We start from the raw sequence: 17,390 nt of genomic DNA on the forward strand, positions 1-17,390 counted from the left end.
TCTCTCTCTTTATCTACCTCTTTCTATATCTCTTCTCTCTCTCTATCTCTCTCTTCTCTTTACTCCTTTTGTCAACTCACCTTTAGTCTTTACCTTTCTCAGATGTACACTCTTACATCATTCTTATTTCTATCCCCATTTCTTTGGCTACTTTTTCTTTATACAACATATTTTCTATTTTTTCCCCCTCCTTTCCCTCTTTTTTTTTCACACTCACTCTTATCCTTTCAATTAACAATCTGATCACTTTGCATATATAAATATTATATTATCATGCCTCCTCCATATCTGCTCTTTGTTGTTGTTGCAGGCCATTTGTCTTTGTGTGGGCAGTTTGTACCATGCAGTACAACATGATGAAACCGTTGTCACATTACATTCTGCATTCGCTCTTTAAACATCTAATTTCCTTTGCATAAATTCTCTGTTTACATTTTATACATTAGTTTTTAACAATTAGGACACGTTGTACTAAAGGTTCTTTCAATACCTTGAAATATTTTTCTTCTTTTTTATTCATAATAAAAAAAAACTTAACTGTACAAATCATTTCACAATTATTATGAATTATTGCCATGATATCAATTTCCATTATACAAATTATCAAAAAATTGCTTTATAGCATTGCAAAAAGTATGGTATAGGAATAAAAGTAATGCTGTAAATTTGCATATATCTTGTAATCTTAATTAATTTTCCAAAGAGTTAAATGGTATTTTGCCATTATTTTAGAAAACACATATTAAACATATTTATTGTACATGTCCCATATATTTTAATTTTCCGAAATGAATAACAGATTACTATTATCATACAGAGTCACAAGATGTCTATACTAATATGCTCTGCTTGTGCAATTTTTTATTTCAAAACCTATGGATAATTTTTTGTGTAATAAAATGTCAGACAACTATTACTATACAATGCTAATCTCAGCCTTTCCTTCATTTATGAGTATCATTTCCAGAATTTCTGTAGAAATAGATTTCTTGTAAAGCATTCCAATATCATAAATCCAGATTGGCCAATAGTCAACATTTTCTGTCTTGGGAGAATAAATACCAGAAATAATTTTGATAAACCATAAAAAAGTACACTAAGATTCTATCAAGAAGTTTTGTATGTCCTGGTTGCCACTAGTCTACACAAGTACTGATTTTAAGCGATTAATAAAACATTCATTACTATAATAATAGAGCACAAATGCATAGTTTGTTTTCCCTAATTATTGCATGATACATGTACATGTAAGTAACAATATTATTAACAAATAAAAGGAATGCACCGTTTCATTGCCTCGCTCTTTATTTTTAGTTTGCAGCACAAAATGCACTGCTATGTGTAAATTTGAAGATATAAAGCAACTAAATCTAAAACTGTTAATGTTATGGCATGTTTATTGCCCACTTGCTTTCTGTAAAAGATGTTGTACGCGTAATCCATGTAAATCTACAGTTCTTTAAAGTTGTTTTTAATTTACATGAAAAATCTTACAAAGCACACAAAGACCTCTGACAGTTTAAACCTGATAGATAATAGATAATATAGATAGATAATATGAATGACACCAGTTGTACAAAGTCCTTCCCCATGTAGTGTTGCACCAAACATTCACAATTCGCAAACCAACTTCATTATTGCCACTTGGAAGTAATTCAATGTCACAAGATGTGAAGAGTGCAGATAATCTAAAGAGTTGATATCTTGAATTCAGAATAGTCTTGTATGATGACCAGCATCAAAGTGAAGTTGAAAGTTTACTGTTCAGTGCAACGAAGAAAGCATATATTCCCATCTGCCTCGTTAACAAGTTCCTTCCACTCTAAGTTGCAAGGGCAAATCAGGTTGTTTAGATGGCTAGATGACTGTAACCTGTAAATCAATAAACAAAAGGAGAATATTAATAAACATTGATTTGCATTCATGTACAAGAGATTAAACTAGATGGAACTTCGACTGCGCGCAGTCGAAAATGTGCCTCCGTCATAGAGCAATTTTACAAACCAAAACAGAAGAAATTTTTCGAATTCAAGTTCAATTGTAATCCATTAACAGGTTCTCAGAATATTGTGATTACGAGCTATTTTTGCATACATGAGCCAATGACCTTTGACCTTATGAACCAAGAATCTACTCAGTTCATTGGCTCTGCAAGAAACATACATGACCTAAGTTGGCAGGAATCCATCAATCGGTTCTTGAGGTAACGCGATCACGAGCTGTTTTTGCATACATAATGTGCCCTGTGGCCTTTGACCTTTGATCTTGTGACCCCTACATCTAATCAGTTCATCGGCTCTGCAAGTAACATACATGACCTAAGTTTGGCAGCAATCTATCAATCGGTTCTTCAGATAACGCGATCACAAGCTCGTTTTGCATACATAATGAGCCCTGTGGCCTTTGACCTTTGACCTCGTGACCTCAAAATCTAATCAGTTTTTCGGCTTTGCAAGTAACATACATGACCAAAGTTTGGCAGCAATCCATCAATCGGTTCTTCAGATAACGCGATCACGAGCTCGTTTTGCATACATAATGAGCCCTGTGACCTTTGACCTTTGACCTCGTGACCCCAAAATCTAATCAGTTCATCGGCTCTACAAGATACATACATGACCAAAGTTTGGCAGGAATCCATCAATCGGTTCTTCAGATAACGCGATCATGAGCTCGTTTTGCATACATAATGAGCCCTGTGACCTTTGACCTTTGACCTCGTGACCCCAAAATCTAATCAGTTCATCGGCTCTACAAGATACATACATGATCAAAGTTTGGCAGGAATCCATCAACCAGTTCTTCAGATAACGCGATCACGAGCTCGTTTTGCATACATAATGAGCCCTGTGACCTTTGACCTTTGACCTCGTAACCCCAAAATCTAATCAGTTCATCGGCTCTACAAGATACATACATGACCAAAGTTTGGCAGGAATCCATCAACCAGTTCTTCAGATAACGCGATCACGAGAACGGGACGTACGTACGTACAGACGTACGTACGTACGTACGTACGGACGTACGGACGGACGGACAACCCGAAAACATAATGCCTCCGGCTACTTCGTAACGGAGGCATAAAAACATAACCTATTGTAGACCCTACATGTATCTCTAAAGACAATATTGTGTATTTCACTATTTTAGTAAGGCCTGGACAAATAAGCACCTAGTAAAATGGTCTTAATTCCTTAATTAGCAATACATCCTCACTTTAGTATGTTTATGTAGGCCTACGAAGTTTAAACGTGCAGCAAGAAATTGTCTTGTAAAGGCCATGAAAGCGACTTGTTAAAACACAGTGAGATGCTTTGTTTATGACGTGAAGGTGAAAAGCTAAGATGACTTGTTAAAACTCGCCACGCTGTGCCACCTTCTCGACAAAAGGCACCTTGTCCTTGGCGAACTGTTAAAAACTCACCTTCTTGTCTTAAACGAGGCACCTTGGTTTCAACAAGTCGCTTTGGAGAGTTTTCAGATCTCATCTTCTTGACTAAAAATTGGTAAAAGGCACCTTGGTGAGTTTAGCAGCTTGCCTTCTTATCTCATGTTTAGACGTTTCCGTACTTGATCTAGATCTCTAGGCCTACACTACTTCGTTATAGATACTGAGCCGAGTAGTATCGCGTAATACTAGTCTAGGGGTCTAAAATCTATAGACATCTTCTATAATTAAATAAAAAGTAGCCTAGTCTATAGACTAGTCGACTATACTAAGATAACTAAGATTTCAACATCTTTTCTAGCTTTGCTCATTATTTATAATATAATATTAATAGCTGGTTTGTAGGTCTATTGCATGTAACTTACTTGTCTTATTTGGAAAATGTCTCTTTTCCCTGTGTGTCTTATCGTTGACTTCGAATGTGCATCTTGCCTCGCTCTCAGGCTGGCCTTGTTTAGCGTTGAATACAGAGCTTTTGAAGTTCTCTCCATGATGTTTCCGCTCTGATTTACACCAATCCTGCAGCGGACTCAGCTCCACAGCACACCATGATTCGCGCTGGTTATTCATCTCGTAGTTTTTCTGGGGATCCATGGTGATTTATTTAGTGTTTTTAGACAAATGGAAGAATGAAACTGAAGCAGAATTAAACAGTGTACTACACCTCAAGAATTGTTAGAGTTGTCTATTTCTTTCGGCAGCAGCAGCATTTGTGTCCGGTACAGTATCGCGTCGCCAACGTACGTACACAAACAATGCACGTGCGAAAGTCAGCTGTGTATGTAAACAACAATGGTTTGTTTAGCGGTTGACCCGTATGCCTAGCAACAGACAGCTCCCTCTCCGTGAGCTGATGTGACAACACAAGAAGCTCCGCCTACTCTTCAGATTCATTAGCTCAAGTGCAGCTCCTCAGAGATCAGCGACCGAGGCCCATGGCCACATCCAGGCGCGGATCCAAGATTTCTTAAAGGGGGGGGGGGGGGGGGCAATCGCATCTCCAAAAAAAGGGTAAAATTAACGTGTTTTTACACATTCCCCCCCCCCCCCTGGATCCGCCACTGGCCACATCTTTATATTTGGTATCTCGCAAAGTGTTTTAAATGTCACATCCGGTGTAAAGTGATCATCACATACCAGATTTTTTTTTTGCAAGGTATTTGTTTCGGGCTTTTTTCAAAAATGAAACTCGGAAATTAAGAGAAGAAACGGAAAAAAAAAAACATACCAGGCACCAAGAACGAATTGACAAAATCTGACCTACATTGATTGATTGATTGATTGATTGATTGATTTTTTTTTTTTATTCGACAAGCTTCCAACATACAATAATAACAGATCAGAAATAAGTCAGCTTGAACAGGATAACCCACGAAAGCTCGAGAGCTTATTTCCAGTGGGGTCCCTTACAGACATATATAAAATGAATAACTTAAAATAGTATACAAATATACACTGCCTTGAGAGGTTCTGGTTAAAACTATGCGCAAGAGGTACTTCTGGAGTCACCGAGGCCCATAGTTTAACCAGTACCTCGAATAGAAGGCATGTTATATTTGTTTTATATCCTGCATCAAAATGTATTTAAAAAAAAAAAAAAAAAAAAAAAAAACATTTAGAACAAAAAAAATGTAAATTTTTATCTAAAAAGATTTAAAATATTTTGTTTTCATATTATTGAGATTTGAAAAATAAAATTGATTCAATTCAAAAAAAAATTTCAATTTTTTTTTTCAACTCCCAAATAGTAAACCAAAATAGTACTCTCATATAGTACTTTCTAAAAAATAGCTTAAATATTTCTGGTCATGTGACGAGCTCTCAACCAATCAAAAGCCAACAAATTTTTGATGCAGGATATAATAATAATTATTTACAGACAGATAAGAAAAATAAAAGAATTACTTATTAAAGATAATAATAATAACAACATTAAACTGATGATAGAAATGATAATAAGTACAAGAAGAAAAAGAAGGAGAAGAAGAAAAAGAGGAGAAGGAAGAAAAGGAAAATAATGATGAATTTGTAGAATTTCTATAACGTACGAAAACATAAGTATATACAACATGAAAAAGAATGAACCGACAGAAGAATACAAATTTCAATCATATAACATGTCATTCACTTCTCTTCTCTGACTGTCAATTATTAAGTATTCCTTTAATTTCCTCTTAAAATGATCATAGTTTCCTATTTCTTTTATACCATTGGGAAGGGAATTCCAATGTTTTATGGCATTGTAATAAAACGAATTTTCCAATGCTACTCTTTCTGGTAAGTTAAAGTTGAATTTCTTGTATTATAATCATGTACGTCAGTAACAAGATCGAAGTTGGATCGAATATAATGATTCGACCTAGTATGATATATTTTATGCACGTGATGCAATACGAGTTGTTTTGATCTTTGGTCGACTTCAAGAAAACCAGCTTTAGAAAGTTCACTGTAGCCAACATGGGTTCTTGGACCAGAACAGTTGATAAATCTCACCATTTTGTTCTGTATAATCTTCAACTTCTTTTGATCTGACTTGTTTATGTTACTATACCATGCAGGGTTAGCATAGTCAAATAAACATTGAATAAGAGCAAAACAGAGTGTACGTCTTGCTTTTAAATCCATACAACTTTGATATCTGTACAAAAATTTCAGACGAGAATTTGCTTTTTTTACAACTGATTCTACTAAAGATGAAAATGAAATTGCGCTAGCCAACTCAATGCCTAAGTACTTTACAGACTCTTTTCTCTTGATTTCTTGATTATTGTGTGTCACTTTGAATTCAAATGACTTTTTAGAACTACTTTTAGAACAAAATAAAATGCTTTCTGTTTTTCCCAAGTGTAAAGAAAGCTTATTATCAGTCATCCAATCGACACACGTAGACAGACACGTTCAGGCGCGGATCCAGGATTTCTTAAGGGGGGGGGGGGGCAATTTTTTTTTTTTTTTTTGCTCCCGAAAATTTGAAAAATCGCATCTCCAAAAAAAGGTAAAATTAACGTGTTTTTACACATCCCCCCCCCCCCCCCCCTGGATCCGCCACTGGCCACATCTTTATATTTGGTATCTCGCAAAGTGTTTTAAACGTCACATCCGATGTAAAGTGATCATCACATACCAGATTTTTTTTACAAGGTATTTGTTTCGGCTTTTTTCAAAAATGAAACTCGGAAAGAGAAGAAACGGAAATAAAAAAACATACCAGGCACCAAGAACGAATTGAAAAAATCTGACCTACATTGAAATTATCGATCTTACATTTCGCTTGCCTTATCGAGCTCCCTAGGCTTATATAATATCGTCACTCACTTCTGTCTTCTTTTTTTTCTTTCTTCCTAATGAACAATTACTCCCCGTCAACCGTCAAATAACTTTTTCCTGCCCATAACCAGAACCCTGATGTTTTCATTTCAGTCGTCTGTTTACAAATGCAATGTTCTCTATTTTCCCTGCCCATTCTCCCACCTCTCTCTCCTCTCTCCTCTCTCGATCTTGTGATCTTTCTCTCTTCTCTCTTCAGATCTTGTGCTCTTTATTTCTAGATTGTGTGCTCCATTCTCTCTCTCTCTCTCTCTCTCTCTCTCTCTTTCACTCTCTCTCTCAAACGACAGATCCATGATTGGAGATCAAACCTTGGGAGTATATACATAGCTTAAGGGGAAGCAATCAACACCTTTTAATAATCAAATCATTCACTCTTTTAAAACGATCAAAAAGGAGCCAATGATATGGTTCACAAAAGATACCTTTATTCCAACATTGATAATATACATGATAAATTGTTGACATTATATTCATTTTGTTTCGTTTTATTATGTTTTTCCTCAGCAATTACAACTACCAAGCTTAAGCTAAATTATCCAGCAATGCACATGACATCCTCACTTTGAGTTGCACAATATATTAAAAGCATATACTATACACAGGAAATAATACATTCATTACACTTTCATTTCTTTGTGTCAATTTACAATTTACAAGCATTAACAAGATAACTTTAAATGTACATCATACGGTATCTTAGTCATTACAAGTCATTATTTGCAATCATATGATATGTAAAATCACGGTCTATGATGCACTAGCATAAGCACTCAAATGGCTCTATACATAGCCTTAGAAAAGCTTGGTTTTAGATTTTTTGTCTGACGAACAAATTCAATATTCATATTTGGGACATTACTACAATGCAAAGATATTTTGAGTTTAACAATATTGAATCTTCCCACAGCGAGGGGATTGAATATCATTGAATGCTGCATCTTATAATTCTTAAATATCAGTCTTTTTTAAAGATGAAAATGAACCCTTCATGTCATTAAGAATAATTTTTTTAATTTTCTTTGTCTGTGTATGATTAGTTGATGTAAAGTAACATTGTACTATATTTCGTCGGATTTTGAGCTATATAACAAACAATTGTATGTATATATGTACGGTATGGGCGTAAATAAGTATGTAAGAACTAAGAAGATAATCTCCAATGCCAATGGATTTGGGAGGATTTCCCTTTCAAGGTTGCTACCAACACTGTTGCAGAGAGAGAATCATTACATGGTTACATGTATGTCATCTACTGCTTATTCATGTGTGTGTGAAGAAAACCACTTGTGAGGCAAACCAACCTAAACCAACCATGAACGTACTGACATGTGATGTAAGATTGACGTTGATTTATGATAATAACTCGGATGAAATGTAAGATTGTCTTTAATACAGCCCATATCGATACAAGATGGAGAAAAGTATTCAGTGACAGTCTTTACATGTAAATCCATAAACCCTTAAAATTACTTTTCTTCTATATTTTAAGACTTCCTTTCATCACTTTCAGGACAGAAAATAAAGCTATAAGAATTTGATATTTCAGTCTAAAGACTACCTGTGGTAAAACGATTCCTTCAATACACTTATTAATTACTTCATTTGAAATCAATTTGTAACATCTTTGTCTGCTCTTTTTGAGTTTGCAACGGGCCTTAGAATAGAAATCAATGACACATGAGCATCTTATCCACTTTCATCAAGTTAAGCATACATTTATCATCCCTTGGTTTGGAACCTTGGAATTAATCGTATACCACACACTTCCTACACAATCAAAATCAAGCCAAATGTCAACCAATTGGAGTCAAATTGAAGGCAGTTTTACATTCTACTTGTGTTTAGACCAAAATATTTTCATCCATATTAGACCAATATCAAATATTAATTAATAGCTTTTTTATTTCTCAGGTGCTTTGAATTGATCCCTCCAATTGTGCAGTATTAATATAGTTTTAATCTTTATTCAAATACAACAACACCCTGTTTCAAATGGACTACGGTATCCAAAATCTTTGAAAATGTACGATCCATTTCACATTGGTAGTGGTGATTTCACATTGGGGTGGTAGGAATTCTGTTCACTGTTAAAAACTTTTTGAAATTCACACTTGCGGCTGTTTTTATGGATAGATAACAAATACAAATTCTACAGGGTGCCCCAAAAAGAATGCAAAACCTGAGATCTACAAGTTCAACAACATCATAGATTGGTTTCTGTTTTATTGGTTAGAAAAGTAAAAAAGAAACCCAAATCATCAATTTTGGGTAAGGCTATTTGGATTGTAGAGCAGTCATGCCTTTGTCAACACAAGTAAATGTATGGGTAGCCATCATGCGCATATTTCTTGCTGCTTTCGGCAGGAAAACGATAGCAAAATAGCACATTATAAAAATGACATTGCTGCATTTTATGTAATTTTGTGTCTCTTTACTCCAAAAAGAATGTTCTCGCCAATAAAACAAAAAAACAATGACATCAATGACAACTCGGGTGTTGTGTTCTTTTAGAGCCACTCAGTTTAGAAAATTGTATCTGAAGATGCTCCTACAGAAAGGCTTAATAGACCTGGTTGGATATCCCTTGACCCTGCCTGTAGTAGTAGTTGTCTGTCTGTCAGCTATGTATTTACCCATAGCATCATCACCTTTTCAATATAGTATGCATTTATACTACCCCTCTGTAATACTGAAGAAATGAGACCAAATAATCAGATATTAAAACCACGCAGATGTAAATAACATGCACACTAGAGACGGTTATTATTCACATGTACTCCTACATCACTCAAACATACTGGCCCAAATTCCCAAAGGAGGTTTGTCGACAAACCTTGGTTTTCGTGCGTCATTTGACGCGTTTTTACACGTTTTTACAAACCAGGTTTGTAAAAAACATATTTGTCGACAAACCTCCTTTGTGAATTTGGGCCACTATCTACAAACAAATGTGTTGGTATGTTGAAATGTCTATAGCACCATTGACAAACTAGAATCATTTTCCATTATATATTGTCATGTATTCAAGCATCATACTATAGGTAATGCACATGTTATGAGCTAGGAGGGTAGGTTATATACAAGAGGTTTTTCATAAAGGATATGCTGCAATATAACTTGCATAGAATTGCCGAAAGTATATTCATCATATCATCATCACTTTCTTTTGAAATAAGTTGCACATTGTAAAAACTCACAAAATACTACTTGTATGGTATACTAGTACATTGTATTTTGCTTTATCTAGCAATAATTTATCATAACCAGTTTTCAGAAAGTATAATCACATAGGCAATACCTAATCATGCCCTCTTACATATCCCCCCCCCCCCCCCCAACGTCTACCTAACAAAATATTATACTATGCTGAATGATAGAACTGTTCTTTTAATAAACTTTGTGAACATTACATTTGGTGATTGTCATAGCATTCCTATCTTTACAACTATAAAAAAGACAATGGCACATCTGTTCAAAAACTAAAATAAGGTTAAAATCAGGTTAAATAAACTTTGAAAGAATTTTTAATTGTGCTCTCTCACTCAAGCCCAAAGATTAAACTGCACGTACCAGTATAAAATACTGAGGGCTGATTGGCAGGGAACTGGATTACTTACAACAAAACAATTCCTTTAAGTACCTTGCCCTCTATATGCTTATAGCAACAGGGATCTCCACAGAAGAGTTCCAGACATTACATGTTCATTACAACAAGTATCATTATTCCAAACAGAGCTACATCTATGTTTGGCCTTTTTCTATTCCTGATGCTCCTACATGTATCTAGCCAGTGAAGTTACTAAAGTTCATTTTTAACTTGATGCTAGGAGGAGCTGAAGTCTTGGGTCTAGATGGCTGTCTTGAAGACTGCTTAGCCTTGTTGGAGGCCTGGTTAGCATGGATAGCTGTCTCTAGTTTGGTCTTGAGGTCCGGAGAGGCAGCCATGACACTCTTAAAGGCATTAGGATACTGATGACCTGTCTTGATGAGACGTTGAAGGACGTGATCATGCAAGGCTCTTGATTGTTTGGTCTGTTGTTGCTGGCTGGTGGAGGTGTCACCCCCAGAGAAGAGGTAGCTGATGAGGATTGGTACCAGCAAGGCCACCATCTGCACTCCTGTACAGGGATGAGGAGATGATGAGATAATAATAATGATAAAACAATAAGCAGTGGCGCTTCACACTCAATTCAAACTGACTTGATTTCAATTACAAGATCGAGCATGTGATCTCTATTTACTGGGTGCAAGCCAAACAAATTTTTTACAACAATTGAATCTTCTCCCAGGGAGTCTAAAATTCAAAGCAAATCAAACTGATTTTACATACCGGTACAATAAATCAAATTTGTCATGTTTTCTTTCCTTTACCCTGGGTTTTCTGAATAACTTTCATAATTATCTGGTGAAAATGCTTATTCTGCTTCCATATTTCAGACACCCCAAAAGCAAAAGCACAATATCAGATGTAGGTAATAGCAATACAGATGCAGAACCATGGAAATGATCTGACAGAAAGAAATGTATCTGAGATATATTTTGATACCACACCTATATTGAATCCTATCTGTGCCAGCATGATTAAAAACTTTTCGGACTTCCCCCAAACAGGATTCCAAGCAGAGGCAGCCATGACATTTTGGATGGCTCAGTGGTAGTGCAGTGGTCTCATAACCAGAAGGTCCCTGATTCAAAACCATGTTGATGCGCTAGTGCCCTTTGGTAAGGCATTAATTCTCATTACCAAGTCCCTCTGAGAGGACTCAAAGTCGTTGGTCCCCTGGTTGCCTACTTACAAGCACATGCTCTCTTAGCAGTCAGGTAAAACCAACCAACCAACCTACCAATATTTCATTGACCCATCTTAATTTACTAATAAAAAACATCCTTTCTGCTTTTACAGGATAAAGAAGTAGAATGTTGGCAAGATTTAGCACCTCTGGCACCCTCAGGGGTTAGTACCATATTGTGTGTTCAGAGCTACAAGTGGAAGGGCATTAATAATGACAATAATAGTGGATTCATGTATAGCGCTCATGTCGGGCAAATTGACACTTCATTACTTTATAAGCTGGAATTTTCGCGAGGGTTTTATTTTCGCAAATTGCATTTTATCGCGAATTTATCAACACGCCAAAATATTGCCACCTCATCAAATCTTGATCGCCAGCTGACTGCTTGTATATACGTATTGCTGTCGCCTCCTGCCCAGCGTCTTACTTCTCTCCCCGTGCATATGTTTGCCCAGATTGCACGAAGTACGCATGTAATCCTCGTACAGAACAAACGTGTGTACTAATACATGTACTGAGTCTGTGTGTGTATATGTTGGCGTGAGATCGAGAACATTTATGAATACATCAAGCCCAATCATTGATTCTGCTGTTTGCTATTCTCGAAAGCAACGACTCGCAAAAATGTCTCTTAGCCTGTCATTCTCGACAATATCTGTACGCGAAAAATATCAGCTTATACAGTATTATTATCCTGGTTTTTAAAGGAATTATTATTTCCAGCTGGGTATTGATTTACCTCACCTAGGTGTAGTGTGGCAAATGTTGATTAATGTCTTGCCAAAGTACATTAGTGCTGCAACAGGGATTTGAACCCGCACCTTGTGTTTCATAGTCTGGAAACTTATCCACTGGACCTCAACACCTCTACTTTAACTCATATACTTATAACTTATTGCCCTTCTGGCTCACAACAGAAAGGAATTATGGCATAATGAAATAAAAACTATTTAGATTAATCAACAATCTAATCTCCTTGACTTACTATGGGATTCATCGGTTAAGCCAACCAGTATTTCCAGAACACGTATTGATTCAATGATAACCGCCACCGATTCATCATTCTGGGGTATGTTACCAGCAGTGGATTGTAGGTACTCTACCAGTCTTGGGCCCAGGGCATGGATGTAAGGTGTGGAGACATCATGGTGTGGACACTGAAAGATAGACGCTGCCATCTGAAGACACTTCAACTTCACCTGAAGACAACCACAATAGAATGAAAGTCTTGGATGAATTACATTATAATACAATATTAGTAGAGATATAGCATTCTTAAATAATTTTCATCACATGTTTTTACAGATGAAATAGTTGTCTTTTGGAAATAAAATGCCTTTATTCTGTCTTCCACAGATAGAAATGATGTTGAAAAATCTACAATTTGAAGAAGAAAAATGTGTAAAATATACTAGGCGAATTTGAGAAACAAAGGTATTTAACATTATTCTATAACCAGTTACTAATATGATTCTACAAGAAATTAAAAAGTACAATCATCAAAACCTTATCAGAAATAAAACTCTTGAGATATCATAGATAATAAGCGTAAATGTTTCCCCTCTTTGTGGTATACCCAAGATAATCATCAACAGAAGACACCAAGAATATGCTACATATATAACCCCAATGAAATGACATACCACAGGGTCTTCTGATTTGAGTGCTTTAGAGAAGAGATCAACTCCCTGAGCCTGAAGAGATGAGACAGCTGAGACAGAGGGAGGAGCTGATGCTATGAACACTGCCACAGCTAACAGAACACTGCACATATCAACCTCCATCTTGTCTTTGTCTGGATTGGCAATCAGAATAATAATATGTAGCTATTATTTAGGAGTGCTAACAACAAAAAGTACCACAGCACTTTCAAAGTTTCAGAGTTGGAAGAGAAACATGAAATACATAGACTCCTAACATAGGTAAATTGCATTATGTTACTGAGAGAATTAAAATGTTTTAAGGGATCTTTTGAAAGCGGCAATTTGAATTACCTCTTTGAATTACCAGATACCAACATTTAAAAAGTCCACTCTACACCATAGTATTGCACATACATGAGTAAACAGATACACCAACATTTGTCCTCAAGATCTGGGATTCATACTCCCACTTAATCCATCTTAATCCCTTGTGCCAATTGATCATCTATTAAAGGGCAATAGTATAGTCCTGAGGTATTCATCACACCCATAAGTTCAGATGCAAAGCAGTAAATGCAGCAGTTCTTTTTTATAACGTTTAAATGAATGGCATCTGTGTGCAACAAGGGATGTAAGCATATTTACTGATATCTGTAATACAAAGATACAGTAAATGTAAGGCACATTACACTTACATCATCATAACACATCCCCCAGTTTACTGAGTCTTATCTTCATTTCATGCGTACACTTCTAGTACATAGAGAAAATAATGAGAGCTGAAGCCACTTTCTTGAAACCATCATTATAAACGGAAATCTTCTAGGAATACATAATACAGAATTAACATGCGTTTTAATGAGATATTCACTGCCTTAGATTCATGAAAGTTTTGAGAAGTTGGCCCGGCCTGTAAAGCTGCTCAGTTAGTCACCTGGGTTGGAGTAATCGAGGATAGTAGCCAGGGTACTCTGAAGAAACTTCTCCCAATCATTAGCACATCTAGGATCCTTGACAAAGGAACAGGTAGCCAGGGAACGCAGGGCCTGCATACACGATGTGACCGTTGGAGCACTCTTACCATCAAGAGAGGGCTCGGCCGTCTCCCGAAGGACGTTGGTTGTTAGGCAGAGGATTGTGGGTAATACTGATACGCTTCCTGCAGGATACAAGGTCAACTGGGTTAGCAAATACATTTAATTCTCGCTACCCTAAATAGGTACGAAAATCTCGAAATTCGCGAGACGAGGTAATTTTCACTCTCTCGGGTCGTCACTACAACTTCCGGTATAGAGTCCCATCCCGCTGGCGCTAGCGCCTGTGTTCGCTGTGCAGAGTTTTCACGCACGCTAAAATCGATGCCAATCAGTGTAATTTGTACAGATTATAATATGCAATGGAAAGCTTCGGGCAGAATTAGTGACTTTAGCACAAAAGGCCGTTAAACTCTACCGTGAAAGAGAGGGTTGTGATCACGAACGCCTGCACAGGAAGCTGTAATGTCGAAAAGCTATCCCATAATGCAATGCGCGTTTTCAGGATTTTCCCCGGATCTCGGCAGAATCGCTATTTGGGGTAGCGAGAATTGCCTGAACTCTCAATTACCCAAGTTAAGAATATTACCAATTGTTCACATATACATGTATTTGGAAATAAACTATAGCCATTTCATTTTGTTTCATAACCATCTTTAACATGTTATCTTTAATTTTGAATAGCTGATATGGGCACTCAGTAGTGAGCCATTTTTGTCCATCATCTCATGTCTAACATCTAAACACATTGTTTAAGCTTTGAGTTATAAATCAAGGTATATCGTCTTAATAACTATTCTTTTATTTAATTAGTGCTAATAATGGATCCCAATCACGTGGAAAATATTTTCAACTGTCCTGATGCAACATCCTTCAATAGTTAGCTAACCGGATGCAATGAAATGTAAAGCAGCCCTTCTCAAAGGTCCTATCTCCCCTTCAGTCAACTCTCTACCACAACCATTTCAAGATTAAATCCCATGGGAAGTATCTTAGAGGATCATCTACCGAGTACCAAAGAAGTCGGGTGAATCTTCATATCGCATTCTTAGTGCTGCCTTTGAGAAATGAGAAAACAGTGCACTACAGAGGAACCTTATACTGTTGTCCCTTTTGAATGAAATAATTGATCCTAAATATCTTTCTTTCATTTGAACGGATGAAATCAAGAGGGTTACCTGCTGGTGAGCAGAGTGAAATGAGAAGGTTACCTGCTGGTGAGCAGAGTGAAATAAGAGGGTTACCTGCTGGTGAGCAGAGTGAAATGAGAAGGTTACCTGCTGGTGAGCAGAGTGAAATGAGAGGGTTACCTGCTGGTGAGCAGAGTGAAATGAGAGGGTTACCTGCTGGTGAGCAGAGTGAAATGAGAGGGTTACCTGCTGGTGAGCAGAGTGAAATGAGAGGGTTACCTGCTGGTGAGCAGAGTGAAATGAGAAGGTTACCTGCTGGTGAGCAGAGTGAAATGAGAGGGTTACCTGCTGGTGAGCAGAGTGACGGTAGCTCAGCCATGATGAGGACTGTAGCTGAGATAAGATGACTAGCTTCATCAGATAGTCCTGCATTCTTAGAGTAGCTATGTATAGAAGCTGCACTGGCTCCTCCTGATGGGTTGAGGGCGGGCAGCTGCCTGACTAGGATGCAGAGACACACCTCTAAGGTAGCAAAGACCACCGACTTGCCAGGGACCACCTCTCCACTTGTCCCACCTTCACCGATGTCAGAATCCCAGTCTAGGTTCTCCTTCTCATTCTCAGACTTCTCCTTGTTTTCAATACTCTCACCTAGAGGATGAAAAGATTGGAAACTGACTCTCCTCTTGCTAGTGCCCAATGCAGACTGTTCATTGGCACACACACTTTCAGTCTGACATATCCAGGACTTTTCTTACAGCTTCCTGGTTCACAGTGAAAGCATACAGACACTTGTACATTTAAAAGCAGGTACTTCACACCATAACTTTAGTGATCCACACTGCATGCATTAAAATAAATATTTCTAAACAATTAAAACAAGAGAAACAACATCCTATTAAATGAAGATGACTTTCATGGTCCACAAGTAAAGAAAACAATCAGGATGAGGTTCAAAGATCATATCATAATAAAGCAAAACAGCAATTCTTTTTTTACATATGACTAGTCTCCCATATTCACATCAATCTATTTAGTACCATGATCAAAGTGTAATCTATAAAATTCTACTCTTCACCTATCATGCACTAAATGATCTAGCTCCAGAATATATTTCATCCCTTCTATCACCCCACTCCGCAGGTCGTTTTGGTTTATGTTCATCACATAATGTTAGGCTTAAAGAAATACGTACCAAAAGAAATAGGGGGATAGAGCATTTGCATCAGCAGCTCCTTATTTGTGGAATAAGTCACCTTTCTCTATTCAGACTGCCAACACGCTTTCAACTTTTGAAATTGGGCTTAAAACTAACCTGATGCTTAATGCGTAATGCATATTGTTAAATTTCAATGTTCTCTTTATACAATGCATGCCAAACAAATAATCACACTGTGCCACATTGCATGTACCATGGCATCATGAAGATGTGTGATCTATAATGCAAGTTAACATTTAATATTTCTTTAATATTAAGTATGTTGAATTCCTGATATAAATTTCAATCATTTGTATGCGCCTTGAGCATCTCTAGAGATGGATATGTTGCGCTTTATAAATATTGTTATTATTATTATCATTATCCCTAAACTAATGGAAATATGATCTTATGAGCCCATTCTTCTCACCTTTGACCTTGCGTTGTCCCTCTATCTTCTCCTGCATGGCTTTAATAACCTGCTTGACCACACTGATGACCTGAAGGTGAGTGGAGAGATTCTCTCTGGTCAGCAGTAGACGATGCAACACATTGAGAAGCTCTATGGGTAGTGAGGGGTCAGCGACGAGCTGTCTTCGAGGCCAGAGGTCATCCAGGAGGGTATGGATGGCTTGAAGACAGGATGAAATGTTCTGAAGGGGCTCGGTGGCACGGTGATTAGACAGATTCTCAACACAAACACCTAATTGTAAGTACAGAGAACGACAGATTGGTATAGTTGTAGTCATGAATGCTGCTCATATATATCACTAAATACAATAATGATCATAAACATGCATTAAGTTTTGAAATA

The 17,390-nt window shown here is 37.0% G+C and overlaps 2 protein-coding genes across 4 annotated transcripts in view; both read right to left on the reverse strand.

The window, feature by feature from the left end:
• Nucleotides 1-497: 497 nt before the first annotated feature.
• Nucleotides 498-4,209, reverse strand: LOC574952 (protein SPATA45 homolog). The gene is made up of 2 exons (XM_794605.5): nucleotides 3,814-4,209; nucleotides 498-1,872 (listed from the first exon to the last, which is right to left on the reverse strand). Exons 1-2 carry the CDS (start codon nucleotides 4,040-4,042, stop codon nucleotides 1,850-1,852), a joined length of 252 nt encoding a protein of 83 aa, XP_799698.3. The 5' UTR covers nucleotides 4,043-4,209; the 3' UTR covers nucleotides 498-1,849.
• Nucleotides 4,210-7,181: 2,972 nt separating this feature from the next.
• Nucleotides 7,182-17,390, reverse strand: part of LOC575022 (HEAT repeat-containing protein 5B) — a 79,326-nt gene continuing 69,117 nt past the window's right edge. For all 3 annotated transcript variants that reach the window (XM_030999757.1, XM_030999756.1, XM_030999755.1), the window contains 6 exons: nucleotides 17,007-17,279; nucleotides 15,724-16,029; nucleotides 14,149-14,373; nucleotides 13,215-13,366; nucleotides 12,557-12,770; nucleotides 7,182-10,896 (listed from right to left, as the gene is read on the reverse strand). In XM_030999757.1, coding sequence (XP_030855617.1) covers nucleotides 10,562-10,896; nucleotides 12,557-12,770; nucleotides 13,215-13,366; nucleotides 14,149-14,373; nucleotides 15,724-16,029; nucleotides 17,007-17,279 — 1,505 coding nt within the window. In that variant the 3' untranslated portion in view covers nucleotides 7,182-10,561. The remainder of the gene's footprint in view (nucleotides 10,897-12,556; nucleotides 12,771-13,214; nucleotides 13,367-14,148; nucleotides 14,374-15,723; nucleotides 16,030-17,006; nucleotides 17,280-17,390) is intronic.

The sequence above is a fragment of the Strongylocentrotus purpuratus genome, unplaced genomic scaffold (genome assembly GCF_000002235.5).
Source record: "Strongylocentrotus purpuratus isolate Spur 01 unplaced genomic scaffold, Spur_5.0 spur5_scaffold_5, whole genome shotgun sequence".
Lineage (NCBI taxonomy): Eukaryota > Metazoa > Echinodermata > Echinoidea > Camarodonta > Strongylocentrotidae > Strongylocentrotus > Strongylocentrotus purpuratus.